At 38.4% G+C, this 25,764-nt stretch overlaps 1 protein-coding gene across 5 annotated transcripts in view; it reads right to left on the bottom strand.

The window, feature by feature from the left end:
- Positions 1-15,226, bottom strand: part of RBMS1 (RNA binding motif single stranded interacting protein 1) — a 208,620-nt gene extending 193,394 nt beyond the window's left edge. For all 5 annotated transcript variants that reach the window (XM_059927969.1, XM_059927974.1, XM_059927971.1 and 2 more), the window contains exon 1: positions 15,025-15,226. In XM_059927969.1, the coding sequence (XP_059783952.1) occupies positions 15,025-15,099 (75 nt within the window). In that variant the 5' untranslated portion in view covers positions 15,100-15,226. The remainder of the gene's footprint in view (positions 1-15,024) is intronic.
- Between the last annotated feature and the right edge of the window lie 10,538 nt (positions 15,227-25,764).

Here is a 25,764-nt window from a genome sequence, read left to right on the forward strand (position 1 = left end):
CCAGAAGCCATGGTGGATGAGCAGGGCCCACCTACGGTAGCGCTACCCAGCTAACCTGTAGGGTTAAAAACAGGAGAACAAAGCAGAATCAGATCTGGACACTGTTGTGGCAAACCAGGAGAAGTGGCCGTGCTTGGGGAAGGAAGCGCAGAAGTCTGGCCGGCAGGGTGACCACTATTGGTTTCCAATCAGAAACCAGCTGGTGACGCTGGCCCCATTCACACCCCAGTCCAACCTCTGATAAGTTTCCTGGAATAGCTGCTAAAGCTCTGTGTGGCCTGCCTTCTTCCTTCCTTCCCTCCTTCAGGTCACAGCACTGGCCAGTCATGTGAGGTCTGGCCCTCCTGTCACTCCCCCTCCCCATCCCCCACCCCCCCTACTCCCCACCCCCTGGCTCTGGAACTCTACTCCTGTCTCTTCACTTTGGGTAGCTTTCCTCATCTGGAAAGTGAGTGGCTTGGATCAGATTATCTTAAAGTTCCTTCTAGTTCTAACATTCTGTGATTCTTGGATGTTATAATTCCCAGAATCATAAAATTTAGAGTTGAAAGGGACTTCAGAAGTCACCTATTCAACCTCCTACTCAACCCAAGCTAACCTAGCCAGAACTAATAAGCTTTGAAAGTTCTATGTAGTTGTTTTTGGCTGGCTGAAGTCGGCAGTAATCAAAGCTTAAAAACCTTAAATATAAAGCAAGAAAAAAATATATATGAGATTTTTAGAACATCTAAGAAAAAGTTTGAAGGAACAGAAGCCCATAGAGCAGCATGTCCTATTGCTTTCTAAGCACATCTATTCCCAGCCTTTGTTTTCACAATATCCAGGGTATATTAAAAAAAAAAAAAAAAAAAAAAAAAAATCACAGGGGATGTTAGGAAATTCTCCAAACACAAACTAATTTTCAGCTGATTATCATGCTTATATCAGACAAGGTGATTGGATGACACATCATCAAATAAATGAAGCCTCAAAGGGAGAATAAAGAATATAAAGGAGAAACAGTTACATTTTGAGATGCATTCAAGAAAAATCAAAAAGCATGTCATCTGTTCTTAAGGGCGAAGTTTCAGTTATAAGCTACTTTTCAAAATTAATTTTTACCTGATAATGAATATTCTCTCTCACCCTTCAAAAGAATTATTTTCTTAGAGCCTATGCCAACTATCATACTATAAATTTTGAAGAAATCATCAGCTGTATTTAAGAAATAAGCATTTAAAACAATAATTTTCCATTGTGTTTTATTATCAGTTACTTAAAATTGGTAAGTTCATAAATAAATAAGAAGAGATATCCTTCTTACAGATTACATGAAACTATACACAATGACATTCTCTCTGCATAGTAACCAACACTGAGGTGCGTAACTTGAATTTTTAGATGGATTATTTATAATCCTTTAAAGTGCAATTTATTTAAGGGTTTAAGCAATTCATAGGATAAAGGATCTTTCTAATAAATGAGTAACATTAAAAAGATGATGTATTTGGATAAATCTTTCGAAAATCAGAACTGATTTTGCCAAATGTACTTGTGATGTAGTAATTACCACCCCCCCACCCAAACCCCAAACTTGACTTAATTGCTGAGGATTAAGAAGGACTGGAAGATATCAGTTGTCCCAATATTGATGTATAGACAATGTCAGTCCAATAAAAATTCTATCAGATTTCTTTTTTTATGAAAATTGATAAGCTTATTCTAAAATTTATTTTAAAAGGTAGAAGATCTAGAATAGTTATGGCCACTTTGAAGAATACACAGTTAATATATTGCTCTGGTAATTAAGACCAGGTAGTATTGACACAAGAATACATACAGAGCCAAACAAAAAGTCCAGAAAAAGAAACACATAAATGTGGTCACCTGATTTACAACAAAGGCGGCACTGAAATTCAAAGGGGAAAATGAAAATGTCTTTTCAATAAATGCTGCTGGATCAGTTAGATATTCATATGGGGGGGAAATGAATCTTGACCCTATCCACAAACACAAAAATTAATTAGAAATGGATTGCAGAGCTAAATATGAAAGATAAAATACAGCTCCTGGAAGAAAAAATAGGAATATAACTTCATGACCTTAAAGTAAGCAATGATTTCTAAAACAGACACAAAAAGCGGTGAACATAAATCATAAACTGAACTTCATTAAAATTAAGAACTTCTATTTATTAAAAGATAGTAATCAGAAAATGAAAGGGAAAACTGAAAATTGGGAGGAGATACTCTCATACATATATATCTGATGAACGATTTGTATCCAGAATTTATTTAAAAACCTACAACCAATAAAAAGGACAACCCCATATAAAAAGCGAGCAAAGGGAACCCTCTTGCACTGTTGGTGGGAATGTAAATTGATACAGCCACTATGGAGAACAGTATGGAGTTTCCTCAAAAAACTAAAAATAGAACTACCATACGACCCAGCAATCCCACTACTGGGCATATACCCTGAGAAAACCATAATTCAAAAAGAGTCATGTACCACTATGTTCATTGCAGCTCTATTTACAATAGCCAGGACGTGGAAGCAACCTAAGTGTCCATCGACAGATGAATGGATAAAGAAGACGTGGCACATAAATACAATGGAATATTACTCAGCCATAAAAAGAAACGAAATTGAGTTATTTGTAGTGAGGTAGATGGACCTACAGTCTGTCAAACAGAGTGAAGTAAGTCAGAAAGAGAAAAACAAATACCGTATGCTAACACATATACATGGAATCTAAAAAAAAAAAAAAAAGGTTCTGAAGAACCTAGGGGCAGGACAGGAATAAAGACACAGACATAGAGAATGGACTTGAGGACACGGGGAGGGGGAAGGGTAAGCTGGGACGAAGTGAGAGAGTGGCATGGACTTATATATACTACCAAATGTAAAATAGATAGCTAGTGGGAAGCAGCCGCATAGCACAGGGAGATCAGCTCGGTGCTTTGTGACCACCTAGAGGGGTGGGATAGGGAGGGTGGGAGGGAGATGCAAGAGGAAGGAGATATGAGGATATATGTATATGCATAGCTGATTCACTTTGTTATAAAGCAGAAACTAACATACCATTGTAAAGCAATTATACTCCAATAAAGATATAAAAAAAAAAAGCAAGCAAAAGGTTGAGTTTTATGTTATGTGAATTATATTCAATAAAGCTGTTATGTTTAAGAAGTGAGCAAAATACTTGAAAGACACTTCACAAAAGAGGAGATCCAATTGGCCAATAAATATATGAAAAAGTGCTCAACATCATTAATCATCAGGGAAATGCAAATTAAAACCATAATGAGATACCACCCACCAGAAGGGCTAAAATTAAAAAGACTGACAATACCAAGTGTTAGTGACATACAGAGCAAATAGCTTTCTCACATTTTGCCAGTAGGACTAGAAAATGGTAATATCTACCATTTTAGGTGAACATACACATATCATGTGACCTACCAGTTCCTCTCTTATGACTAAATGCATATGTTGACCAAATGGTATGAACAAGAATAATTACAGCAATTTTATTCATAACAGCTCCAAATTGAAATAATGCAAATGCCCATTAATAGTAGAACAGATAAATGAATCGTGATATATTCTCTAATAGAATACTACATAGCATTAAAAAAAGAAATCGACTGTTACACATAAGAACATGGATGAATCAAATCAAAATGTTGATGAGCTAAGGAGGCCAGACACAAAAGGATACATACGATAGGACTTCATTTTTATGAAGTACAAGAATAGGCAAGGGCTTCCCTGGTGGCGCAGTGGTTGAGAGTCCGCCTGCCAATGCAGGGAACACGGGTTCGGGCCCTGGTCTGGGAAGATCCCACATGCCGCGGAGCAACTAAGCCCGTGAGCCACAACTACTGAGCCTGCGCGTCTGGAGCCTGTGCTCCGCAACAAGAGAGGCCGCGATAGTGAGAGGCCCGCACACCGCGATGAAGGGTGGCCCCCGCTTGCCGCAACTGGAGAAAGCCCTCGCACAGAGACGAAGACCCAACACAGCCAAAAATAAAAAATAATAAATAAATAATAAAAGCTCACCAGGTGATTCTAATGTGCAAGGTTGCTGTGAATACGAAACACCTAACGAAAAAAAGAATAGGCAAAACCAATCTACAAAGATGTAAGACTAGCAGATACCTTTAAGGAGGAAACTGTGAGAAGAGGCATGAGGGTGCTTTCTGGGTGCTGGAAATGTCACAGAGTGACCCGGGTGGCCATTACATGAGCATAACAATCTATATATTTAAAATGTGTGCGCTATACTATATATATGTTCTACCTCAAATAAAAATTTTAAATAAACAAGTAAATAAAATTATCTCGTACTCCACAATGGCAAGAATCATGCCTCATTTACATATTTGCACCTTCCAGGGCCTAATACAATGCCTGCTCAGTGTTTGTTGAATTTAATTAAATTGCCCACCAGGTAGCTCCAACTCTATGGTCTCAGCTAGATGATTTTAGTACAACATGTCTGAGTGGTCAAGAGTAGAACTACAGTTGTGCACTTGCTTCCTGCAGCCTGCTTTTAAATTCCCAACGCGTTCATGTTTAAAATATCTGGCGCTTTTTTTTTTGTTTTCCAAAAAGGGAGATAGGAGTATTTGCATACTGAAAAACAACCCCATTTGCAGGGTTTAACAAGATTCAAATCAAAAAGGCAAAGGAAGAGGAAACAAAGAAAGGTGCTCCTGTGGCACCCTAGAAAGCAGATGTTCATTAGGGCCCAGACACACAGATGACGATCACCATGTGCTTATCTGAACCAGCTATCGTCAGAACACACAGTCAAATCAAATTTTGAAGGCTCAAAGGATATGCACCGAAGAACATCCCGAACTGCTGAGACATGAATTTGAATTTGGTGACAGAGACAGAGGGGTAGAAAAGAACACTGTCATTTGAAATCCTATTTATATGTTAAGATATAATCTACTCTTTAAAAAAAGCAATCGAAATCAACATTTAAGATTTTTGCTATTAAAATTAAAATCTGAGGAACTATTACCAAGTAAGAAACACACCTTTTTTTAGTCTTTTGCCAATCAGAAAAATACTTTTGTGGTTATTTTTAGATAAAGAATATTTTTGTGAAATATTCAAGAAACAGAAAAAAATGGCTACATATGATTTTAAATTTTATTATGGGTACAGAAAAATTGTATGCAGCTTGCCATTTCACTATGTCATATTTAAGTTCCAATCTCATTAAGAGCACACATTTGGCATCAAAACACTTTTTATTATGCTAATTATATTCTCTTTTGTTCAAAGTATTACATCATGCCTGTGCTTCTATAACACTTATACATTACCAAATACAATTTTATTAAAATTTTCCATATAAAATTGGATAAGGAATCAGAAAGAAAATCCCATTCAAAGAGGGAACTGTAATTAGCAAATTCTTAATCATAATCTGTAGCATTAAGAGGTAGCAAAGATTTTTTTTTAAGCCAAACTAAGTCAAACCCACTTGGTCCCTGACTTGGGCAGACGCAGTGGGAGTAGCTTGTACGCAGCCATCATCCTGGCAGATTCACCACTGGGCACACAAACGTGTAGCTGGTCAGAAGCCAGTCCACAGTGGCACTACTGTTACTGCGCAAGAAGAAAAGGTAGAAGCAGGAATGGAGGAGAAAGGGGAAGGAAGGAGTGGGGGAAAAGGAGACGGGAAAGAGGAAGCACACTTTGAGATTGCCCAACCCCCTGGACCCTTGCCATTCCTACTTTGCAGGCCCTTGGGCTTTGTCTAGCTCTTCACCCCAGAGTCAAGCCGCAATCCGGAAACAAAATACCAAGGGATCTATGGTCTGAGTCGTGTTCTAAAGCATAGACTGGTCCCATTTTTGCCCTCCTTTCAGGGGAGGATTCTTAACCTGTGCTCTACAGGCTGAGTCTCAGTAAAAATCTGAGGTTAATGGGAATGTGCCATCATCAGATTCTCAAGGTTTGAGGTTCCCCTAAGAGTTATGAACCATTGTTGGACCAGGACCTGGTGAAAATAAGAGAAGTGATGATATTGAACAATGTTTTCTTTGTCTTTTGATATCCTTCTTGTTACCAGTCTCAAGAGCTGTTTGCTTGATTCCGTGCTAGAGAAGACAAGGAAAGTTTGTGAGGCTGTAGTAATCTAGTCAGTGACGAGCTAGGGATGAAAAGCCCTACTTCTTAGAAAGCCGGGGACTGCTTTATGAAAATTGGGGGTGGGCTAGGAGGAAAGGGAACAAGAGATTATCAGTGAGGCCAACACAGGAAAAGAAAACAAGTAAGCGGGGAGCTAGTCTCAGGAGCGAGGAGCGAGGAGCGAGGACGTCTCCCAGGGTCTTAACTCAGCAAGAAGCTCCCGAACCCACAACTCCCAGCTTCGCAAATCCCTGACCCACGTGACTCCACAAGCCACACCTCCCATCTCTTCTTGAAACCCGGCCCCCAGTCTTAGAAGCTCAAAACTCCTTCTGAGGGACTAAGGGAACTCGTCTTCCCACTGCCCCTCAGGTGAGTTAGGGAAAACTCCTCACGCCCCTAAAGGAGGCAAAGATGGGTTCCCCGAATTCCAACTCTGAATACTCACCCCCCCCCCTCCTCCAAGAAACATTGTCCCCTTGTGATGATTTGGTTCTATGGTAGGACCAGTACAGAACAAGTGTATGTGAATTATAAAGTGGGTTACTTTCACAAGCTCTTATGGGTTGGCTGGGGACCCTATCATTAAAGATAACAATTTATATATGAAATATACTAGATGAGTTTCAAGTTCTAAATAATTGATAAGTGAACTTTTGGGAACAAAACCTGTTGGAAAAACAATCCGCTTGTAAGATAAGGTATACCCAATCACAGAACAAATCACATAGAGCTCTAAAAAATATCATTTGCCCAGCTATAGAATTTCAGCTATAGAAGTTTCTCTGCTAGCCAGTTCTTTCTGTGCTGTTGTTGTTAATAAAGGTATGCAAATAATCATGTAGAATAAAACCTAAGAGCTGAGATTAGGAATTGTTTTTTTTAAGGCTTCCATTTTTAAAACAATGCAATTAATCAAAGCTGTGCTCTGTAGGAAGCAGAGAGGGTTTGGGGAGTATTTCAGTTAATGACCTGAAAACTGGCAAATTTTTCTTTCTGTAAATGTCTGCATTTGTCAAAAACCTGTTTCGTGATGAATCCAAGTTATTGTTGAGAAGACAAAGGTAAAGTTGGTGGTATTACAAATTTCTGATATGATTTACTTTTCCTTGTAACCAAATATTTTATCTGAGACTTTATTTCAAACTGCGAAAATATTTCATTGCTATTCTACAGGTGAGGAAGGGTTTAAGTGGTTTTCCAGCACAAACATACTCCCAATTATAAGTCTCAAAATCATCATGTTTAAAAAGTGTTAAACAGGTGAAATAGTATCGTGTCATTTGAGGAGCTTAAGTATAACAGAGATGTAAGTTTATAATCTAAAATTCTTTTTCGGCAACTTTGATTCCCCCCCCCAAGAAACTCAAGTTCAGAAAAAGCACAGAATTCCATGATGTATCCATCTAATTCTGCCCATTCTTATTAGTAAATTTTTCAACTTATAAAAAACAAAACTAGTATCATGTAAAGAAGGCCCACCCACTTGCACAGCTGGGAAGATGATGCATTTTTCCTTCAAGATCAGTAAAAATTATTTATGATATCAGTGAAATGATCTAGTTTTGTTGCACGAAAACCATCCCTGAAATTGCTCTTTTTCTGGACCCAGCAGCCCAACAGCACTTGTTCAATGGGTAGCCAGAGGGATAGGTTCTGTGTCTCACACTGAGGCCAGAGGATAATATGACTCCTGACGGACTTAGCTCCATTGCAGAGTAAACAGCTTATTTTAAAAGAATTAAAGATAGATAATGACCAAATAAAGAGAATAAAAAGCTATAACCAGGAAAGATCAGGAATAATAAAAAAATCTGTTATTTTCTGAAGAAATGCCAGCTCACAATAGACACATTATCACCATGTAGATTGCAGGCACACAAAGATGTAATTAGCAACATAACAAAACTCCAAAGAAGGCTAATAAATTAGGAGAAATAAACATCACTTCAAATGGTTTAAACAATAAATGTAATATTTCTATATAACCATTATGTCATCATTTAAGAATTATATTCTCGGCCTGTCACAACCCTAATAGGTGGGTTTAATAGCACATTTAAAAGCATAAAACTGGAAAAATAATAATGTAAAATAAGGTAATTGAATATGAAACTTTGAGGAGAAGGAGTTAACATAAAGTACAAAAAGGCGATATTCTTTAAAGTTCTAAGTAGTCATAAAAGGATTATAGAGTAGAAAATATACAAAACAATGGTGACTATCATTTCAAGAAATTTTCATTCATTAATCTAAAGCCCAATTCTTTCTAAAATTCCCAGGTTTACTAGAACTTTTATTAGCACTTTACTTTTTCTCACAATACACATGGCACTGTATTTAATCCCACATACAGATCTGAGTGCCTTCCTGTCACTCAGACCCTTGGTTGGTATGCTGCCTTCCTGGGTGTACTATTTTGTAAATATCCTTTGCTTATGTCTTGAATTGTGTCTATTCCGTCTTCCCTGGCAGCTGGAGAGCAGGGACCAGATATTACACTCCCTAACCTTTCCCAGTATCAAATGCAGAGAATGGTGCTCTGGGGTCACTAAGGAAATACGATCGCTTAGTTAGTATTTTAGCCCTTCATGAGCCTCAGCAATTTCCCACAAACACCAGATTAAAATTTAGCCTAATTCCAGAATACAGATGTTACAGCCATTGTAGGCAATCATCCACCAGACATTGATTTTGTGTGTTTACAGTAGCAGATTTATAAGCAAGTTAGCTGTTGATATAAGCATCTAATCTCTCTTTTAGAATCTAGGTTTTCATATCTGTCATCCAGAAGACTGTTCTCCATGCTCTAAAATGGTAAATGCATCCATTGAAGAATTAGCTAAAAGACAATGTATGGAGAATGACAATGTTCAGTTTTAGACTGAACATTTTCTCCTCTAGGAGGTCGAGGTGTTGATTTTTGCCCCCTTTTTCTCTCTCACCATCTTTGACACACTTATTTTCCAATGTTTGTTTGAAAATTTTAAATATTCATATAATTATTTTAAGGAGACTAGATGCATTAAGCAAAAATAAGGAATTCAAATATGTGAGATACATGTTTAGCTGGTTGGCTTGGCTGTCACCTTTCTCTTTACACTTTTCCCCACATTTCTACCTGATTAAGAAATTATTTAGTTTCTGTTATCAAATTTGTGTGCATGCTCAAATTTGCATGTGTGTTTGACACACACAATCTAAGAAGACATTTTGCTGTGTACCATCTGACCAAACTCCCGGTGGTAAATGTCTGTATCATCCAAGTGCTGCTTCTCCCAAGGCATAGCCGAGTTCCACCAGGTTTTACTACTTACTCGTTAAAATGATACAGCAGAGAAACCAGAACACTTACATTCATTCCACATAAAATCCCCAAGCCCAATGTTCAATTTTGAATATATGGTTTAATTCTGTACCAAATATTATGGCACTGCATTTAAATCACTGACATATCATTACTACACTTTCTTTAAAATAAGCGATGTTACATTGAATAAAACACTTCCACTTAAGAACAACTGGATATGTTCCCGCTTATTCCTGTAATACCCAATGAATGAGATAAAAAGCTAGGTGGCTGAATGTCATATTTAACGTTATACAACGCTCAGTAACAGAGATAATTATAATTCTGAACACCTCAATGCTAGTTTATGTTTTACTTATTATCCATTAAATGAATAAATGTTTTTACCACATCTGAAATACTATGAAAAATAAGGATTTTCTTGAAAATTAAGCAGAAAAATGTTTGACTCGTGTTGGTGGGGGCCAGTAATAAGAGGCAAAGACAGGCTGAGTCACCAATTTATCACATGTAACATTTCCCTCTTTGATATAATACTATGAGTTTTTTTTTCCTGGCACCATATTCTTTAATAAAGACTGCCAAAAAAAAAAAAGGCACTTTTTGATTCCATAAATTAAGCATGGATCAACTGATATGTGATTCATCTTAGGGATCTTACTTCATAAAATGTTTGAAGTTTTCATTATAGGAACAAAATAAATTAACATTCAAATCAAACTATATTGAGATTTCATTAGAAAATCAGGCTGAGTTATTATATTCGTAGATTTTGGTCTATAATTTTTTTCTGGTCTAAGAAAATTTTGCATGTACTTATTCAGAATAATAATAGTCACTAACAAGCATTTATTTAGCACCTACTGTTCTGCAAATCAAGCAAGGAAATAGGGAGGGCTGATAGCCTTTGAAGAGAGTCTTAGTGTGGGATAAGGACACCATGCTTGGGGAAAATAAACTTTAGGGAACTGAGCATCCAAGAAAAAACAAACTAGACAAGAAATTCTTCATCTTTAAAAAGAATGAACAACATTTAGGTGTCCATATCATTTTTACCTCCATTCTAGATCTTCCTCACATGATTTTTATTGGTTAAGCAGACATAAGGGAAAAAAAGAATTTTATTTTCTGGCAACTCCCTCTTTAGTAAAAAGAAAAGGGAAAAAGGTCCCTTTGTCTTTAAAGACCTACGACTTAAAATTTCAGTACTCATTAAGTAAGCTGGGGTAATTTAAAAGTTCCAAAAAACCACTAAGCAAAATACAAAGTCTGAGAAATATGTCAGTAAAGCTTAAAAAAATGTTTTTCATGAAAGTGTATTACATGGAAATTGCCCATATTTGAATTTAAATTCGAAGCCAAGATTGCCAAACATGTAAGGTATATATAGTTATACTGATACTAAATGACTGAATACTTTCCTACTTCTCTTCACTTATCTTTCCCTGTTCCGTTCTAGGAGCATAAGATTTGTCTCCCAACATATAAAAAAATAATATGTATTATGGAAATTCAAAAGAAATGGCTATCCAAGGGGAAGGGTGCTATAATATTTCATCATAATGCACCTTGATTTTTTAGCATTTCCATGACCTTGAGCCTTCCAACACCACTTCCAGATAGCCACAATATCCCACTCGCTTAAGGAAATAAGGTGTATTCATCATGTAAAATATTGTATTACTGTATTGATGCATTTAAGCAAACTTTATTCATCTCACAAACGTACTTACTTCTCAAGACACAGAGCAACCCAAGTTTTAATATCATGCCACTGTACCTCCAATTCACCTTAATATACTCAGTAGTTCCACGTATCAAATCATGACCCCTCATTCCTGGAGAAACAGATTGATACAATATTCATTTGACTATGACTAAGGAAAAGTTAAGGAATTCAACAGAATGTTAATGTACCCAAAAATTCAATTCAGAAAAGCTGCTTTTTTTCTAGTAGCTTCACTAATAGAACACCAAATTATATTACTCATTATTTTTCAGATTTTGAAGCTAGGTTCAGGTATGTTCTTTGGCATACACTTATACAAAAATGGCTTTAAAACAAAAATTTGTTTTAGAAACAAACATTTCTCTAGTGTAGAACATTTCCTTAGGATACAAAACAATATAACCATGAATAAAGACACAAATGTGTCAAACTGCTTGTAGCTGGTATGAAATATTAGCTAACCATGTAAAGAACATTTTGTACTTCCCTTTCTTCAGAAGAACTAGAATAAGTATTTCGATTTCCATAAATATTTGCATACACATATTGGCAGTAACGTACATCATGGTATCTTTGAAACAAACAGAATTCAAGGATTGCCTTGCAATAAGTGAAAATGTCTACACACAAAATGTTAATTAAAATATGTTACATTATCAGAAATTTTCCTGTGTATCTGAAAATACACAGGAATTTGGTATTAGATACCAAATTTAATTTTTAGTAATATGGCATGCCACTTAATAATTTAGAAAATCCTTTAGAACAATACGTGCTTATATTTATGAAGCTACATCAACCTGTATCTTAGAATGAATGTGTCAGGTGATAAAGAGAACCCTGCTGTGATAAGAACATCCTTAACGGAGAAATACAAAAAACTCAACAAGCGTGTAAAATCAGGTTACTTGCAATCTCTGTTAGTCTATGCTAAGGCATTATGAAAATTTCGCAGTCTCCTTCATTCCCACCCATGTCCTTCCTTTCTATAACATCCTCAATTTTACTTTATGTTTAATGCAGCTGTATTACTTTTTCTAATAATTATCTTTTTCTGTCAAAGCACAAAGCATACCAATATGGTCACACACTGTAATCTAGCTCCACAGGCTTTTTTGGTTGTTGATTGTTAGTAGAATGCAGAAGTAACAAATATATTTTTATAGAGAAAAATTACTAAATTTCTTCAAAACAGACTCTGGATGATTAACATACGAAGAATGATTTGACATATGTTAACTTTTTACGGTATGGCAACAAAACTCATTTTCAAGTGCCATTTTCATTGGTATCTATTCCTTCTAATGAAAAGAAATCCCATCTGTTTATTCTTTTTCAATTCAAAACACATCCATCTCTTGATCACAAGTTTAAGTCAAATATCACTTGGTAAACGACCGTGCCATCCCTCAGTTTTTGATATAGCTTCCACACAGAAGTTTCAAAACAACTCTGTCTAGCAAACACATCACTGTACTTTAAACAGTGATGTTTTCTATCCCATATTTCAGGAAGGTTAAAACACACACACACAGAGGCAAGGATCATCACTGTAGACAACAGATTCTACGTCAGTTTATTAACTGTTTAGGTAGATTAGGTAACACTTGTTTTTAAACTAACTACAAATCAAATCAGGTCTCTATTTTTTTTAATGACTCACAATACCATGTGACCAAGAGATAGATGAGATAAGGGAGACAAAAAGGGCTATGTGTTCTGAACTATGCTACCTAAAATCTGCATCTAGTCGCTTTACATTTTAGGAGATGCCTCTTCCTGAGATAATCAAGATACTTTACAACAGGGAATTTAGATTTAATTATCAAACTTTAATACCAAGTTATATAGGTCAAGTGAGTATGTATGTCTTTCTCCGGAAACAAAGAGATTCAGAATAATAGGATTTCAGATTTCATAGTAGAAACAGCAAGATATGTTTTGAGAATGTCATTTACCGTAACACAAATCAATATTAAATGCTTTATGCAGGAAGCACACTTTCAGAAAATGGGCCCTAAAGCTTTCTGGGATCCGACCCTAATTACTAGAGCAGGCTCTTGCCGTTTGTCTCTCTCTTCAATTATTTACGGGGCAAAAAGAGCCAAATGGCATTGCATTAGCTATATTAAATGCTACGTACTTGGTTTCTAACTTACTAATGGTACATAAAAATTACTAAGGTGAATATGCCTGTAGAAACATGGCCTTTTTTTCTTTTTCACCTGAGTGTATGTTATTTATTATTCATATAGTTAAGTGTTGAATAGGCTGTCTTTTAGGTACCCAATGCTGCATAATTTAAACAAGTGCATTAAACATATATGATATCTAAAAGGTAGAGCATTGATTACACTTCAAAATTTCTTTGAACAACTTATATTTACAGTGTAGCTCACCAAAACGCGGGTACCTCCCTCCACTCCCTGAAAACAAATACAGCAGCGACCACACAAGAATGAATGATGGGTACCCTTGCTGCTACCATCTTGCCGCTTTGTGGCGACCCAAAGTAAAATGACAATGGGGAGAGGGGTGAAAATGAGGCCCTTGAGGGCTAAGAAATTTCAGGTCTCTATGCTAACAAGTGTCCTTTTTACATGGACACATACAAAACTATGATGTAGGTACATAACATGGACCACACACACACTTGTAAGAAAGAAAAGCTGATCAAGGTTGAATCAGAGATTCTCTGCACCAGGCCAGAACTGCCCTCTGCCAGCAAGCAGGGCATGATTACAGCCTCCCAAAGAAAGTTCAGAGGCTGCATCTTTTGTGATCTAGAAGGGCACCAGGAGTCAAGATAAGAGATGCTAATTGCTGAAGAAGTCTGGTGCATCCAACTTTCGCCCTCCCAAACTGTGGGAAAAAGCTTCCAAAGCAGTGAAACCCTCACTCTTCATGGACCCAATATTTTTTTTCGAGTTCAGGAGGCATCAAATTCTTATTGTCAAAATAGGATAGGCCCACTAACAACGCACCCAGGGCCCCTGGAAAGCCAGTCGCAATTTGTATGACTACATGTCATCCGCTGTGTTACCTAAGCGTGTTCCAAGGCCGTTTTTGAGAAAGCACCACTGGAAATCGATCTGTGGTAAACATGTAAGGTAGTATGTCTCTAAACTAAATACTAAGTCACTTCTTTCTCTGCATCGAAATCTGCCCATTGTCCCTCCTTTGCAGAAGCTACAGGGAAGATTAAAAGGGACATCAATGAACGCTGAGTGAACTTTGGCCACTTTTCTACCCAAAACAACAGCGTAAAAGTAGAAATCAGTAACCAGGTGAAGTGCCACACCGCACAAAGATCACGGCGAGGGGCGGGCGCGCAGGGCCGGAGGCGGGGAGGAAAAAGTCCCGTCCCCCGCCTCGAGCCCCAGTTGTCTCGCGCGCGGGAGGCTGAGGGGCGTCCCCGGGGGGTGGGAGGCTCCGCGCCACTCCGAGGGAAGCCGAGAGTTACTGCTCGCCGGGCGAGGCCCAGGAGAAGGGCTCGAAGATCCGCGCCGCCAGCGGGTCCTGCCGCGGGCCCCAGGCGTCGGCGGCCGAGCAGCCAAGGCTCGGCGAGGGGCGCCGCTCGGCCCGCGACCCTCCCCGCTTCCCGGGCCAGGAAGGGGCCGGCGGCTCTTTCCTGTCTAGTCTCTCCCCCCGCGGCTTTCTGTAACCCGATCCCCGCACTCCGCTCCGCGGGCAGCCGCCGCCCCGCGCGCCGCCGGGCTTCGCCCAGGCCAGCGCTATAGTTAGCAACCTTCCATCAACTCCACCGGGGGCGGCGGGGGCTCGCCGCGTGCCCCTCCCGGACCGGAGCCGCGCGCGCCCCCGGCGCCCCCCGCCCCCGGCGCCCCTTTACCTTCGCTTGAAGATACTGGGGGTAGTAGTAGGTGGCGTACTGAGGGTACATCTGCTGTTTCCACACTTTGCCCATGAAGCTGGAAGGGAGCCTGCTGTGCAGGGTCGCGGGTACTTTGGGGTTTCCAAGTCTCGGTCTCTCCTGCCTCTCCCTTTCCGGCGGTGGCGGCTGCCGCTGCTCCACCTCCCAGCCCGGACCAGACGTCCTCCTCCTCCTCCTCCTCCTCCTCCTCCTCCTCCTCCTCCTCCTTCTCCTCCTCCTCCTGCTTCTGCTCCCAGACAGAGAGAAAGACACTGCAGAGCGCAGAGGGCACCCCGGACAGGGCGCTCGCAAGGAGTTGCCTCCCGGAGCCCGAGTGCTCCGGGGCTGCCAAGGGCTGGCGCGCCGGCCGCGCTCCGCTGCGGCGAGCAGGCTCAGCGGGGCCGGGAGGTGATCAATACAAGTGGAAAGTGCTGCGGCGGCGGCGGCGGCGGCGGCTGCGCTCGGTGCCAGGCGGCATCTGGGGTGGGTGCGCCCGATTGGGAGAGGGGAGAGGGGCTGGCGTGCCGAGGCCGTGGGGGAAGGGCGGGCGGGGGCGGGGCTTGGGCGCCGCGGAGCCGGGACCGGCTGGAGGTGAGGGCTGACTTTTAACCACTCCTCACCTCCCAGGCTTGACGGGCAGAAGCCTTGGGAGCCCGAATCGCTTTGTGTTGGGGGTGGAGGGTGGGGGTAGATTGGGGAGGGGGGACCCAGCTTAAGAACTGCAGAGTGGACACCTTCTTTGGGGGGACCCAGCTTAAGAACTGCAGAGTGGACACCTTGTTTGCTTTCATGAGTTTTTATCTCCTTAAGGGGGAGGGGAGGTAAGGGGGAAAGAGGAGGAAATCTGATTCATCTCTCACTTCCCGCCCCCCGCCCCCCCCCCGCCCAATGATTTTTTTTTTTTTTTCACAAGAGGAGGAAAATGATTTAGTGCCCAACCACAAGGCTGGAGTGGGGACACCTGGGTTCGGTTCCCCCCAGGCCACAACACTAATTTTCTAGGTGACCTTGGGAGGGTTAGTGTCCTTCGGGTTGGTGAGTTTGGTGAGATATGAGAGGTGAAATCATGCCCTCTGCACAAGAGGAGGCAAAGCACTCAAACACATATACACACACGCTCCTCACAACAAATAGATGGATCTTTCTAAGGGGAAGATGTCGCAAAGAGGCAGAATGTTATTATTAGAGGACACAATATAGACATCAGCTTTTCTCTGCCTCTTTCTAATCCTGCCAGACAGTCTGACAACTCCCACTCAGGAACAAGGAAACTCCCTGAGTTTGGAATATTTTAAGGCCATTTTGAAAGTCACGCTGGCATATTGTTGCAGTGTGCTTCAGTGACATATTAAAATCAATCTCTCCCTTTCTGCCTCTCTCCATCTCCTAATTGTCACAGCTCCAGACAGCCCCAGACAGCAGTGGTTCAGTTCACTACATAACTGGATATAATTTAATGGAGTTAATTGGTCCCTGAAGCTGCCTGTAGAAGACTTTTATATTCTAGCTCAACAAGAGATAATACCAAAAATGTACAAATAGGATAAGTAGGAAAGCACCTTCAAATTGGAGTTGTTGCGCATCTAATAAAATGTAATGAAAAATTAATCTGTTATTAAGTAGACCTTGATTACTCTGTTTTGTCATTTTGGTTTTCTGAGAGTCTGTTTTCATAATAGCACAAAGGTAAATCAAACTGAAATGGAATGCATGATTTTGTCAAACAGTTACATTTTTATTTGATTACATTTCAAAAGATTTAGTAAGATACTTTAAAATGATGCAATAGTGAAATGAAACCTTTATCATCTTTATATGATTTAGACAAATTTCTAGGTTATACATTTTGAAAAAACAAATGTAAGTTCATATGAGAATATTTTGGATATGCCAGGAGGCAAATCACGTTCTTTTAAAAAAATTAACAGTTAACCCATGTGAAATCCTATAGCTGAGCTTCTGCTGTATGGTGGGCCCTGTGGAGGTTAATGTCGATCTGAAGGTCGGGGTGGTCCATTGCCTAGCTAAGGGAGCTAAAAATAGTTCTTTATACTGTTTCAGTGTGGGACTCTTGAATGCATTTGTTAAGAGAACCATGTGAACTAACCTGTGTTAAGAACCTAGGAGGACTAGGAACGATGGTTTACAGGAGTGACGGAAGGAAGAGAACAAGTTAAGAACAATCTCAGGAGTTCTAGGCCTGAGTTGATAAAAGAAATTACCAAACTCAGACTGTTGTACGTTTTTCTGGATGATGAAAATTCAGTCTGTTTTACAGAGCCCAGAAGCACACCCACAATTATGTAGACACTTGATTTATGACTGCGGTGGTATTGCAGAGCAGTGGAGAAAGAATGAGCTTTTCAATAAATGATTCTGGGTCAATTGGCTATCCATATGGAAAAAATGAAATTGGAGCCCTGCTTCACAAAAGGGGAAGAAAGAATTTCAAATGAATCAAAGACCTAGATGTAAAAAAAACAAAACTATAAAGCTGTTAGGAGATAATATAGGAAATATCTTGATAGCATTGAAGTAGGGAAAGATTTCTTTAATAAGGTGACCAAGAGTACAAGATTGATCAACTTGACTCTATTAAAATTCATAACACTGATTCATCAAAGGATTCTATAAAAAGAGTGAAAAAGCAAGCCACAAAATAATTATTTGTAATCCATATAACTACAAAAGGCTAATAGAATATATAAAGAACTCCCTGAAATCAATTTTAAAAAGAAAAATAACATGTTAAAACATGAGTAAAAGATTAAACATGTATATTTCATAGAGGAGGAAACACAAATGTCCCTATAACATTTGAAGAGATACTCATACTCATTAGTAATAAAGGAAATGTAAATTAAAATAATAATAAGATACCATTTCACACTCACCAGATTGGCAAAAATTAAGAACTCTGAAAATAATAAGGGTAGGTGAAGATGTAGAAAAGGGGAAAATCTCAAAAACACTGCTTACTGGAGGAAATGTAAATTGGTACATTCACCACTTTAGAAAACAGTTTGATATTCCCCCAATTTATTTGCATGTATGCTATGGCACAGTAATTGTAGGCATCTACCTCAGAGAATTCCATCTATCTGTGTACCAAGAGAAATGTACAGGAGTGTTCATAATATACAGAAAGTAACTTAAATGTCTACCAAGTGTAGAATGGATAAAAAGACTGTGGTATATGCCTACAACGGAACATTTTGCAGCAGTGAAAATGAATAAACTATAGGTAAAAGCAGCAACACGGATCATTTCAAAATTGATGTTGCAAGAAGCAAGTCAACATAAAGCATGATTCCATTTGCATGAAGTTGAAAAACAGAAAAAAAAAATATCTTAACAATATGTTGTGTAAGAATAGTTACATGAGTAATGGTTTTAAAACTATAAAGAAAAACAAAGGGATTATAACATAAAATTCAGAATAGTGGTTTATCTCTGAGGGAGAAGAAGAGTGAGATGTTCACGGAGGGTTGGGAGGGGACTTGTAGAGATGGTAATGTTCCATGTTTTGCACTGGGTTGTGGATCTATAAAAATATATTTCAATACTTTTCTTTAAGTGGTTCCAAGACTCTTTTGTATGTTTGCTGTATTGCATACTAAAACATTTTAAAAACAAAACTCAGCTTTTGATTTTATTCATGATCATTTTCAAGCATATACCAAAGCAGAGAGAATAATGATTCCTCTGTTCCTAATACCCAGCTCCAAAATTTATCACCATTTTGTCATTCTTGTTTCTCTCTCTCTTCCTCTCGCTCTCTCTCTCTCTCACTCTCACTCTCTCTCACACACACGCACACACACATTTTAAATTTTCTGGAGTGTTTTAAAGCAAATCCCAAACATTGTGTCATTTCACCTGCAACACTTTTGATATCTACCTCTGACAAGTAAGAACTTTTTAAAACACAATATCATGATCACCTCTAACAAAGTTGACGGCAATTTGTTAAGATCAATACCCAGTTCTTGTTCATTTTTCTCCAATTATCTAAAAATCGCTTTTTGTTGTTCATTTGTTTAAATCAGGATGAAACAATGTCCACATGTTAAATTTGGTTGATATATCTCTTAAGCCTCTTTTAATATATAAACGTTCACCCCCACTCACTTTCTAAATTGGTGTTTATTTGTTAAAGAAATCAAGTCATTTGTCCTGTAGAATTTCCCACGTGGCTGACTGCAACCTCGTGGTGTCATTTAAAGTTGATGGTTAGTTCTAGAGGTTTAATTACATGCTGGTTCACTGTTTTTGGCAAAGAACGCTTCATAGATGGTGCTGAACACACAGAGGTGATGTGATGTCCATCACATCACATCAAGAGAGACACATAATATCTGGTTGTCTCATTTTAGTGATGTTAAGATTGATCAGAAGTTCAGATATTATCAGTTTGATTTATCCCCTAAAAAGTTCCATGGTATTAATAGTCATTCATAACTTACCTCCATCCATTATTTCATTAGAGGTTACAAAATTGTGGTTTTCATAGTTTTTTCATTCCTTCTTTACTTATTAGTTGGAAATTGTCTATGGAGAAGAATTTTTCTCTCTTCAATTCTTTGGTTAACTTGAAATACAATTAGCACAGGAAGAGCAGGCTAAATTTCCCCCTATTTACCAAGTTTCAGAATAATGAGTTGATGCCATAGGAAACTCCAAAGCTAACCAGCTTTAAGTAACAACATCCTGAACTTGTGAATTTTTATATGTTCGATTTGTTCCAATCCACCACAATCATTATTCTTGTTGATGCTCAAACTGTCCCATCTTCAGCTAACGGGGAACCCTTCAAATTCGCTTTTGTGGCTTTTTTTTTTTTTTTTTACCAGACCCCAAGAGTCTTTGATAGATTTTTTTGCTTTCTAGCATAGTAATATTGTCCTGGGTCCTTGCACAGCTCATGCCCACACCTGGATTAGCTATTTTTCTAAGAAACCCACATCAGCTTGCTCTTAAAATTTTTATTCAATAACAAATTCCTTAAAATGTGTTTTTTATCCTTATTACATGTGGGGGAAGGAGCTCATGAAATATTCTTAATGAAATTTGTGCCAAGATGACCCTTAGGCAAGCATGAGCCACTGGTGTTTTCCCCAAGAGAAGTTATACCTTTATAGCTTCACCAACATCTAAGAAATATCCTCTATGTGCAGGACATTGGGGATACAGTTGGCTTGGTGTTTGCCTGCATAGAGCGTACAGTCTAGTGAGAGAGACAGAGATAAAACAATAATGAATTATGACAAACTCTATGAAGAACGCAACATGCTAATGGGAGGAGAGTAACTTTGTGGGAGCTGGTTAGGAATTTTAAGTAGTCAGGGAAAACCACTTCGAGGAGACATGATAATGAGAGTGGGTCATCCATAAGAACCTTGGATGAGGTGAAAGGTGGGGGGTTGTGTCTCTGTAGAAGTAACCCCAAGTTAAAGACTTTGAGGCCCACATTGTCCCATCGAAGATCTCCAATCCGGTTTCACTTATAACTAAAAGTAAACTTTTTTTTTCAGTACAGTTCATCAGAAGTGGACCAAACAAACTAGCATTGATGAATGCCGTTGTTCTAATGCCATCTGTCTGAGAGTATTGAAATAATTGAAGGATAAAATTAGAAATTTTGCTATGAAAAGCCCCTGTACTAGAGCATCAGTGAATTGGAAATGGGATTTAGATTCATCAGAAAGACTTCACGCAGAACTTGGAGAATTTACTTCCACATTAGGTAACTAGGTGATGCCTGTAATACATTTATTAAACACTTAAAACAGAATGGCCACATAGCTTTAGGAAGGTGAAAGTGTGACTGACATATATGTTAGAGTTCTTAGACGGTTAAACAAATAATAGTGTAGATAAAAGGGAACCATTGGTTATAATGTACAATGAAGTTTTGTCATGAGTAGGGAATTGTTTTACAGTCTTCAGGGAAGGTATGTATAAATCACTGATGCTTCTCAGGTATTTATCCTCAAACTTTATTTTGTAGAGACCCGTCTTAAGAAACTAAAATCTTGTTACCTTTATAAGTAGCAATATACTTTAACATTTTTTCCATCAAGGTGAAATACAAATTTAAAAATTCTCAGAATGTGTCTCTTATCCTCCACCAGAGTTTGGGAAGCACTGTTTAGTTCACTTTTTTTTTTTTTTTTAATCACAGCTCAAAACTCCCTTCCTGACCAAACCTTCTCATTTTTCCAGATTGATTTCTCTCCTTGTGACTTGTAGTTCTTTCCTCTCCTTCATGCCTGCTCCTTCTAACCTTCACCAAATTGTTGTACAACTCCAACCAGCTTTGGATTTTTCTGATCCATCTGCCTGGAGCACATTTTACCTTTCTTCACTTGGTCTACTCTTACCCTTTCCTTAAGACAGCTCCATCATGGCTTCCTTCAACCACCAGGTTGGGCTGAACGCCTCTCCCATGGCACCCAGTCTGAACCTCTCTCCGAACACCAATTATCCAATTTACATGCAAATTTACTGGAGGCATCCTCCAGAACTCGTGGGAAGAAATGTTCTTTAAATGCTCAAAGGTCCTTTCCAATTTAGAAATTCAGTGATTTCGTGATTTACAAGAGTGACTGTGTAACAACCACCTACACACCCCTTCCTTGCCCCAGTGTATTTTAGATCAATAAAAGGAGCCCACGTATATTCAACCAGTAGATACTAAACTTCAGAAAAAAATTCAAAAATTTCAAGAAGTGAAATAGACAAAAAGTATACATGAATTAAAATGTGTATTTGATAAATATATTAATAAGGGCTAAAATTGGGCACAGCTGAGGAGCTCAGTTACAGTGAATATTTAATAGTGTTGATGGTGGGGGACTACTAGTCCTAAACTTGGCGAGTCATGCACGGAGTTGGATGCTGCTATCTATCTAAGAATATGGTCGAACTAAGGACTCAGCTGACCGTCAAGGCCGTACATTCCCCCAATCAGCCCTGTTGGGGATGGGTGGTCTATAAATAAGGTTTCACCTCTTTATCACCATAGCCCAGAGAATCATCTCCAGAAAAAGGTGAATGAAATAATTTATAACTAATTAATTCATCAAGTAAGCATTTAGTGAGCACCCTCAGTGTGCAATGGTCTGGCATCTAGAGGCAAGTCAAGACATAGAACCCAGTCTTGAAGAACCAAGGTTCCATGATTTGCACTTCTTAGCTGGTCCTATGAATGTGTTTGTAAACCGGCTGCTGATAAGTATTATTACAACCTTTGATGATACTAAAGCCCCAAATAATTAAAAATTTTCAAAAGTTCAGGGAGTAAGCCAGCTGAATGTGAAAGGGAAAAAATTCTTTCACGTTATGGTCTGTTTTCTTTCCTAATAGGCCAGCAGTCCTCAAGCTGCTATTGGTTAGAAATTTGGATTTTGTGGAGGCCAATATTTCCTAAAGATAGATTTTAATTTTTATGCCTTGCTTTCCAGGTTTTTAAAATGCTTTTGATAAAAATCATTTAATGACATGATTTTTCTAAAATGTTTTACAAAGTCAAACAAAATCATGTTATTAAGCATGTGTCAACTAAGGGGGTTTTTTTTCAACTGCAGTTTCACTTTTTAAAATAGGCTGACCCTTGCAGCAAGATGTTTAGATGCCTGTATGAGGTAGGCTGTGATTTCATGATTTCATAGTCAGAAGAGGTCAAGAAAAGGTGCCTGTGCTCCTAATATTTTAAGGCTCTTTTTAAATTAGAGGATGTTTCCAGTGTGTTCACCAATAAGAGAACTTCTAAAGAGATATCAGAAGAGTGAGAGGAGAGAATTTTTGCCTTTCCCTAATTCCCCCTTCCTTCCTTCCTTTCTTTTTCTTTCTTTCTTTCTCTCTTTTCTTTCTTTCTTTCTTTCTTTCTCTTTCTTTCTCTTTCTTTCTTCCTTCCTTCCTTCCTTCCTTCCTTCCTTCCTTTCTTTCTTTCCTTCTTTCTTTTTTTCTCTTTCTTTCTTTCAAAAACCCCAACTTTAAAGATAACTATTTAGTTGTTTCAATTCTTCAATGTTTGAGATTTTTTTAAAAAGCATTTTAAATGAGATGGTACAATGTCCTAAAAGCTGAAATTTAACCAAACAGTGTGTATATATATTATATATGTATATACATATATGTCTATACATACATACACTCTTCAATGCAGTACTGAAATGAAAAGATATGTGTTTCAAGACCACATAGAAATATTTGATAAAAATAGAAGCCTAAGACTATAAATTCTATCAATTTTTATCTACCAGGGTATGGGTTCTGTGGCATTATAGGTGATCAGCCAAGTCAAGGGGGAAGGCACTGGTAATTCTATTTGCTTGATGGTGCTGTGGAATTAGAAAGCCGGGGAAGAAAGGAAACACATAGAGGAAGCATCATCTTTAGCTTTCTTAGCACTTGTACATTTTCCAAATCTAAATTATAGTTGAATTCTAGCAATACTTTGTTTTTGTTCTTAAGACTTCCTGTAGTCTTATCTACATTTTATCGGCGTGATTGCCATCACAGTTATCTTGAAATTATTTTAACATCATACTTTTTGTTTATTTATTTATTTTTGTCCGTGGCGCGGCTTGCGGGATTTCAGGTCCCCGACCAGGGATGGAACCCTCCCTCAGCAGTGAAAGCGTGGAGTCCTAACCACTGGACCGCCAGGGAATTCCTCATAATTACTTTTTAGTTTACAAAAACCTCACACATAAGTTACGTCATTTGATCCTCACTGAAATCCTTCCAGGTAGACGCTACTATTAAGGGCACAGACTCCAGAGTCAGACTGCCCAGGTTTAAAGCTGGCTGTTCCCCTCCCTGCCTGGAAAAGTGTAAAATGAGGTTTATGAGAGGATTAAATGAGTTGTTATCCATAAAGCATTTAAACTAGTGCCTGGCACAAAGTAAGCACTATAAAAGTATTAATTACTATTCTTTTATATATTAAAAAAAAAAAGACAGAGATATTCAGTAATTGGCCTAACTAAGGTAGTTCTTTATGGTAAGTTAAAAATCTAGGGTAAAACCCCAGGACTGCTGATGCTAAAAGCCCTATTTTTCTATATTGTTCAGTACTACCTTCTTACTTGGATTGTGTTTCCTTTGTATTTCTTTCCTCCTTCTCTTCTCTCTCCCTTTGATCGCTTTCTTTCTCTCATCTTTTTCTTCGCCCTCAGCTTCTCCTTTCTCTCCTCCCCCTCTTCCTTCTCCTACCCCTACCATCACCCTTGCCACCTGTTCCAACACTAGTGCCACCAACATCATCACCAGAAACATTAGCGTGATGGACTAAATTGCCTGTGAACTTGAAAGGAACTCATGCTGATAAATTTCTTTTTAATGGGATGACAGAGAAGGAAGGAAGGAAGGAAGGAAGAAAAAGGTGATTTTAGCTGACAGTCACACTATGCTATATATTTAACTTGTAGTGATGACCTCTACTTATTTATAAAAAACAATGCCTGAGATGAAAAATGTACTTGAAAAGATTAACAGCAGCTTAGACAATGAAGAAGAAAAGATTATTGAACTTGAACAGATAGCAATAGAAGTATCCAAAATGAAAAATAAATGCAGAACACTGAACTGTGCTAATGCTAGGAATAAAAATTGATAATTTATATAAAATTATTATCTAGAAAAATATGAAAATGCTTGTGTAAAAATTACAATAGCATGTGAGTTAGGGTTTTGTGATACTGGATAGTTTTTGTTGCTGTTGCTGTTTAATTTTCAATGTTTATTAATTCCATTGTTTAGCACATGTCTCCTGGGCAACCTGACACTGTGTTAATCAACATGGCACTAAAGGCAAATTGAATATAGTTCCTGTCCTTAAGTGGTTCTCAGTCTAGTAGTGAAAACAGACATGTAAACATACAATTGCTATAGAGTGTGGTAAGCTGGATAAGGAAGAAACACTTTATTTGGACTGAGGATGTCCAATGAAGCTTTTTTAAGAAGAGACACTTTTAGCTATAGTTTGTGAAGAAAAAAAATAATTCACCAAGTAAATAGGGATACAAGTGGAATGAAGCAAGAGTAGAGTTGAAGGAGAATTGGAAAATTCTAGACAAAATATTGGTATATGCAAAAGTGTTGGAGAACTACAAATCTTTCGTTATGACTTAAATTCCAAGTACATGCAGAGGTGAGCAGGGATTGAAGCTGGAAAGGCTAAGTGGGGACTAGATCATGACAACCTTATTAGAATACTACTCTGCAATAAGTGGACATTTCCAGTATTTCTTGCATAGGCAACATGAACTTGTAAATCACTTGGGCTTTATTCTGCCTGTATAAGGGAGTTATTAAGGGGTTTTACAGAGTCTGAGTTGTAATCTGAGTTACAAGGTCAGATTTACGATTAGAAAGATTACAGTGTCATCAGTATGGTAGATAGATTCAATGGCAATGGGGGAGATTAGAATCAGATACTCCAGTTATTCCAGGGAAGATATGACAATGGCTTAATCTAGAGTCAGGATATATAAGAGCAATAAGAGCTGTCCATTCTGGGTGCAGGCAATAAGGGAGTGTGATATTAGTGATAAAAACACTCCTCCCTGAAAAAAATCTTTTGTTGGTGTAAGTTCCAAATAATTGCCATGGTTACTGCTGAATTTAATCATTGTATATATTTGTTATATATTGCTGCTTAACAAATTATCCCAACTTTAGCAACTTAAACAACATACAATCATTATTTCA

This window comes from Balaenoptera ricei, chromosome 7, assembly GCF_028023285.1.
Source record: "Balaenoptera ricei isolate mBalRic1 chromosome 7, mBalRic1.hap2, whole genome shotgun sequence".
Classification (NCBI taxonomy): Eukaryota; Metazoa; Chordata; class Mammalia; order Artiodactyla; family Balaenopteridae; genus Balaenoptera; species Balaenoptera ricei.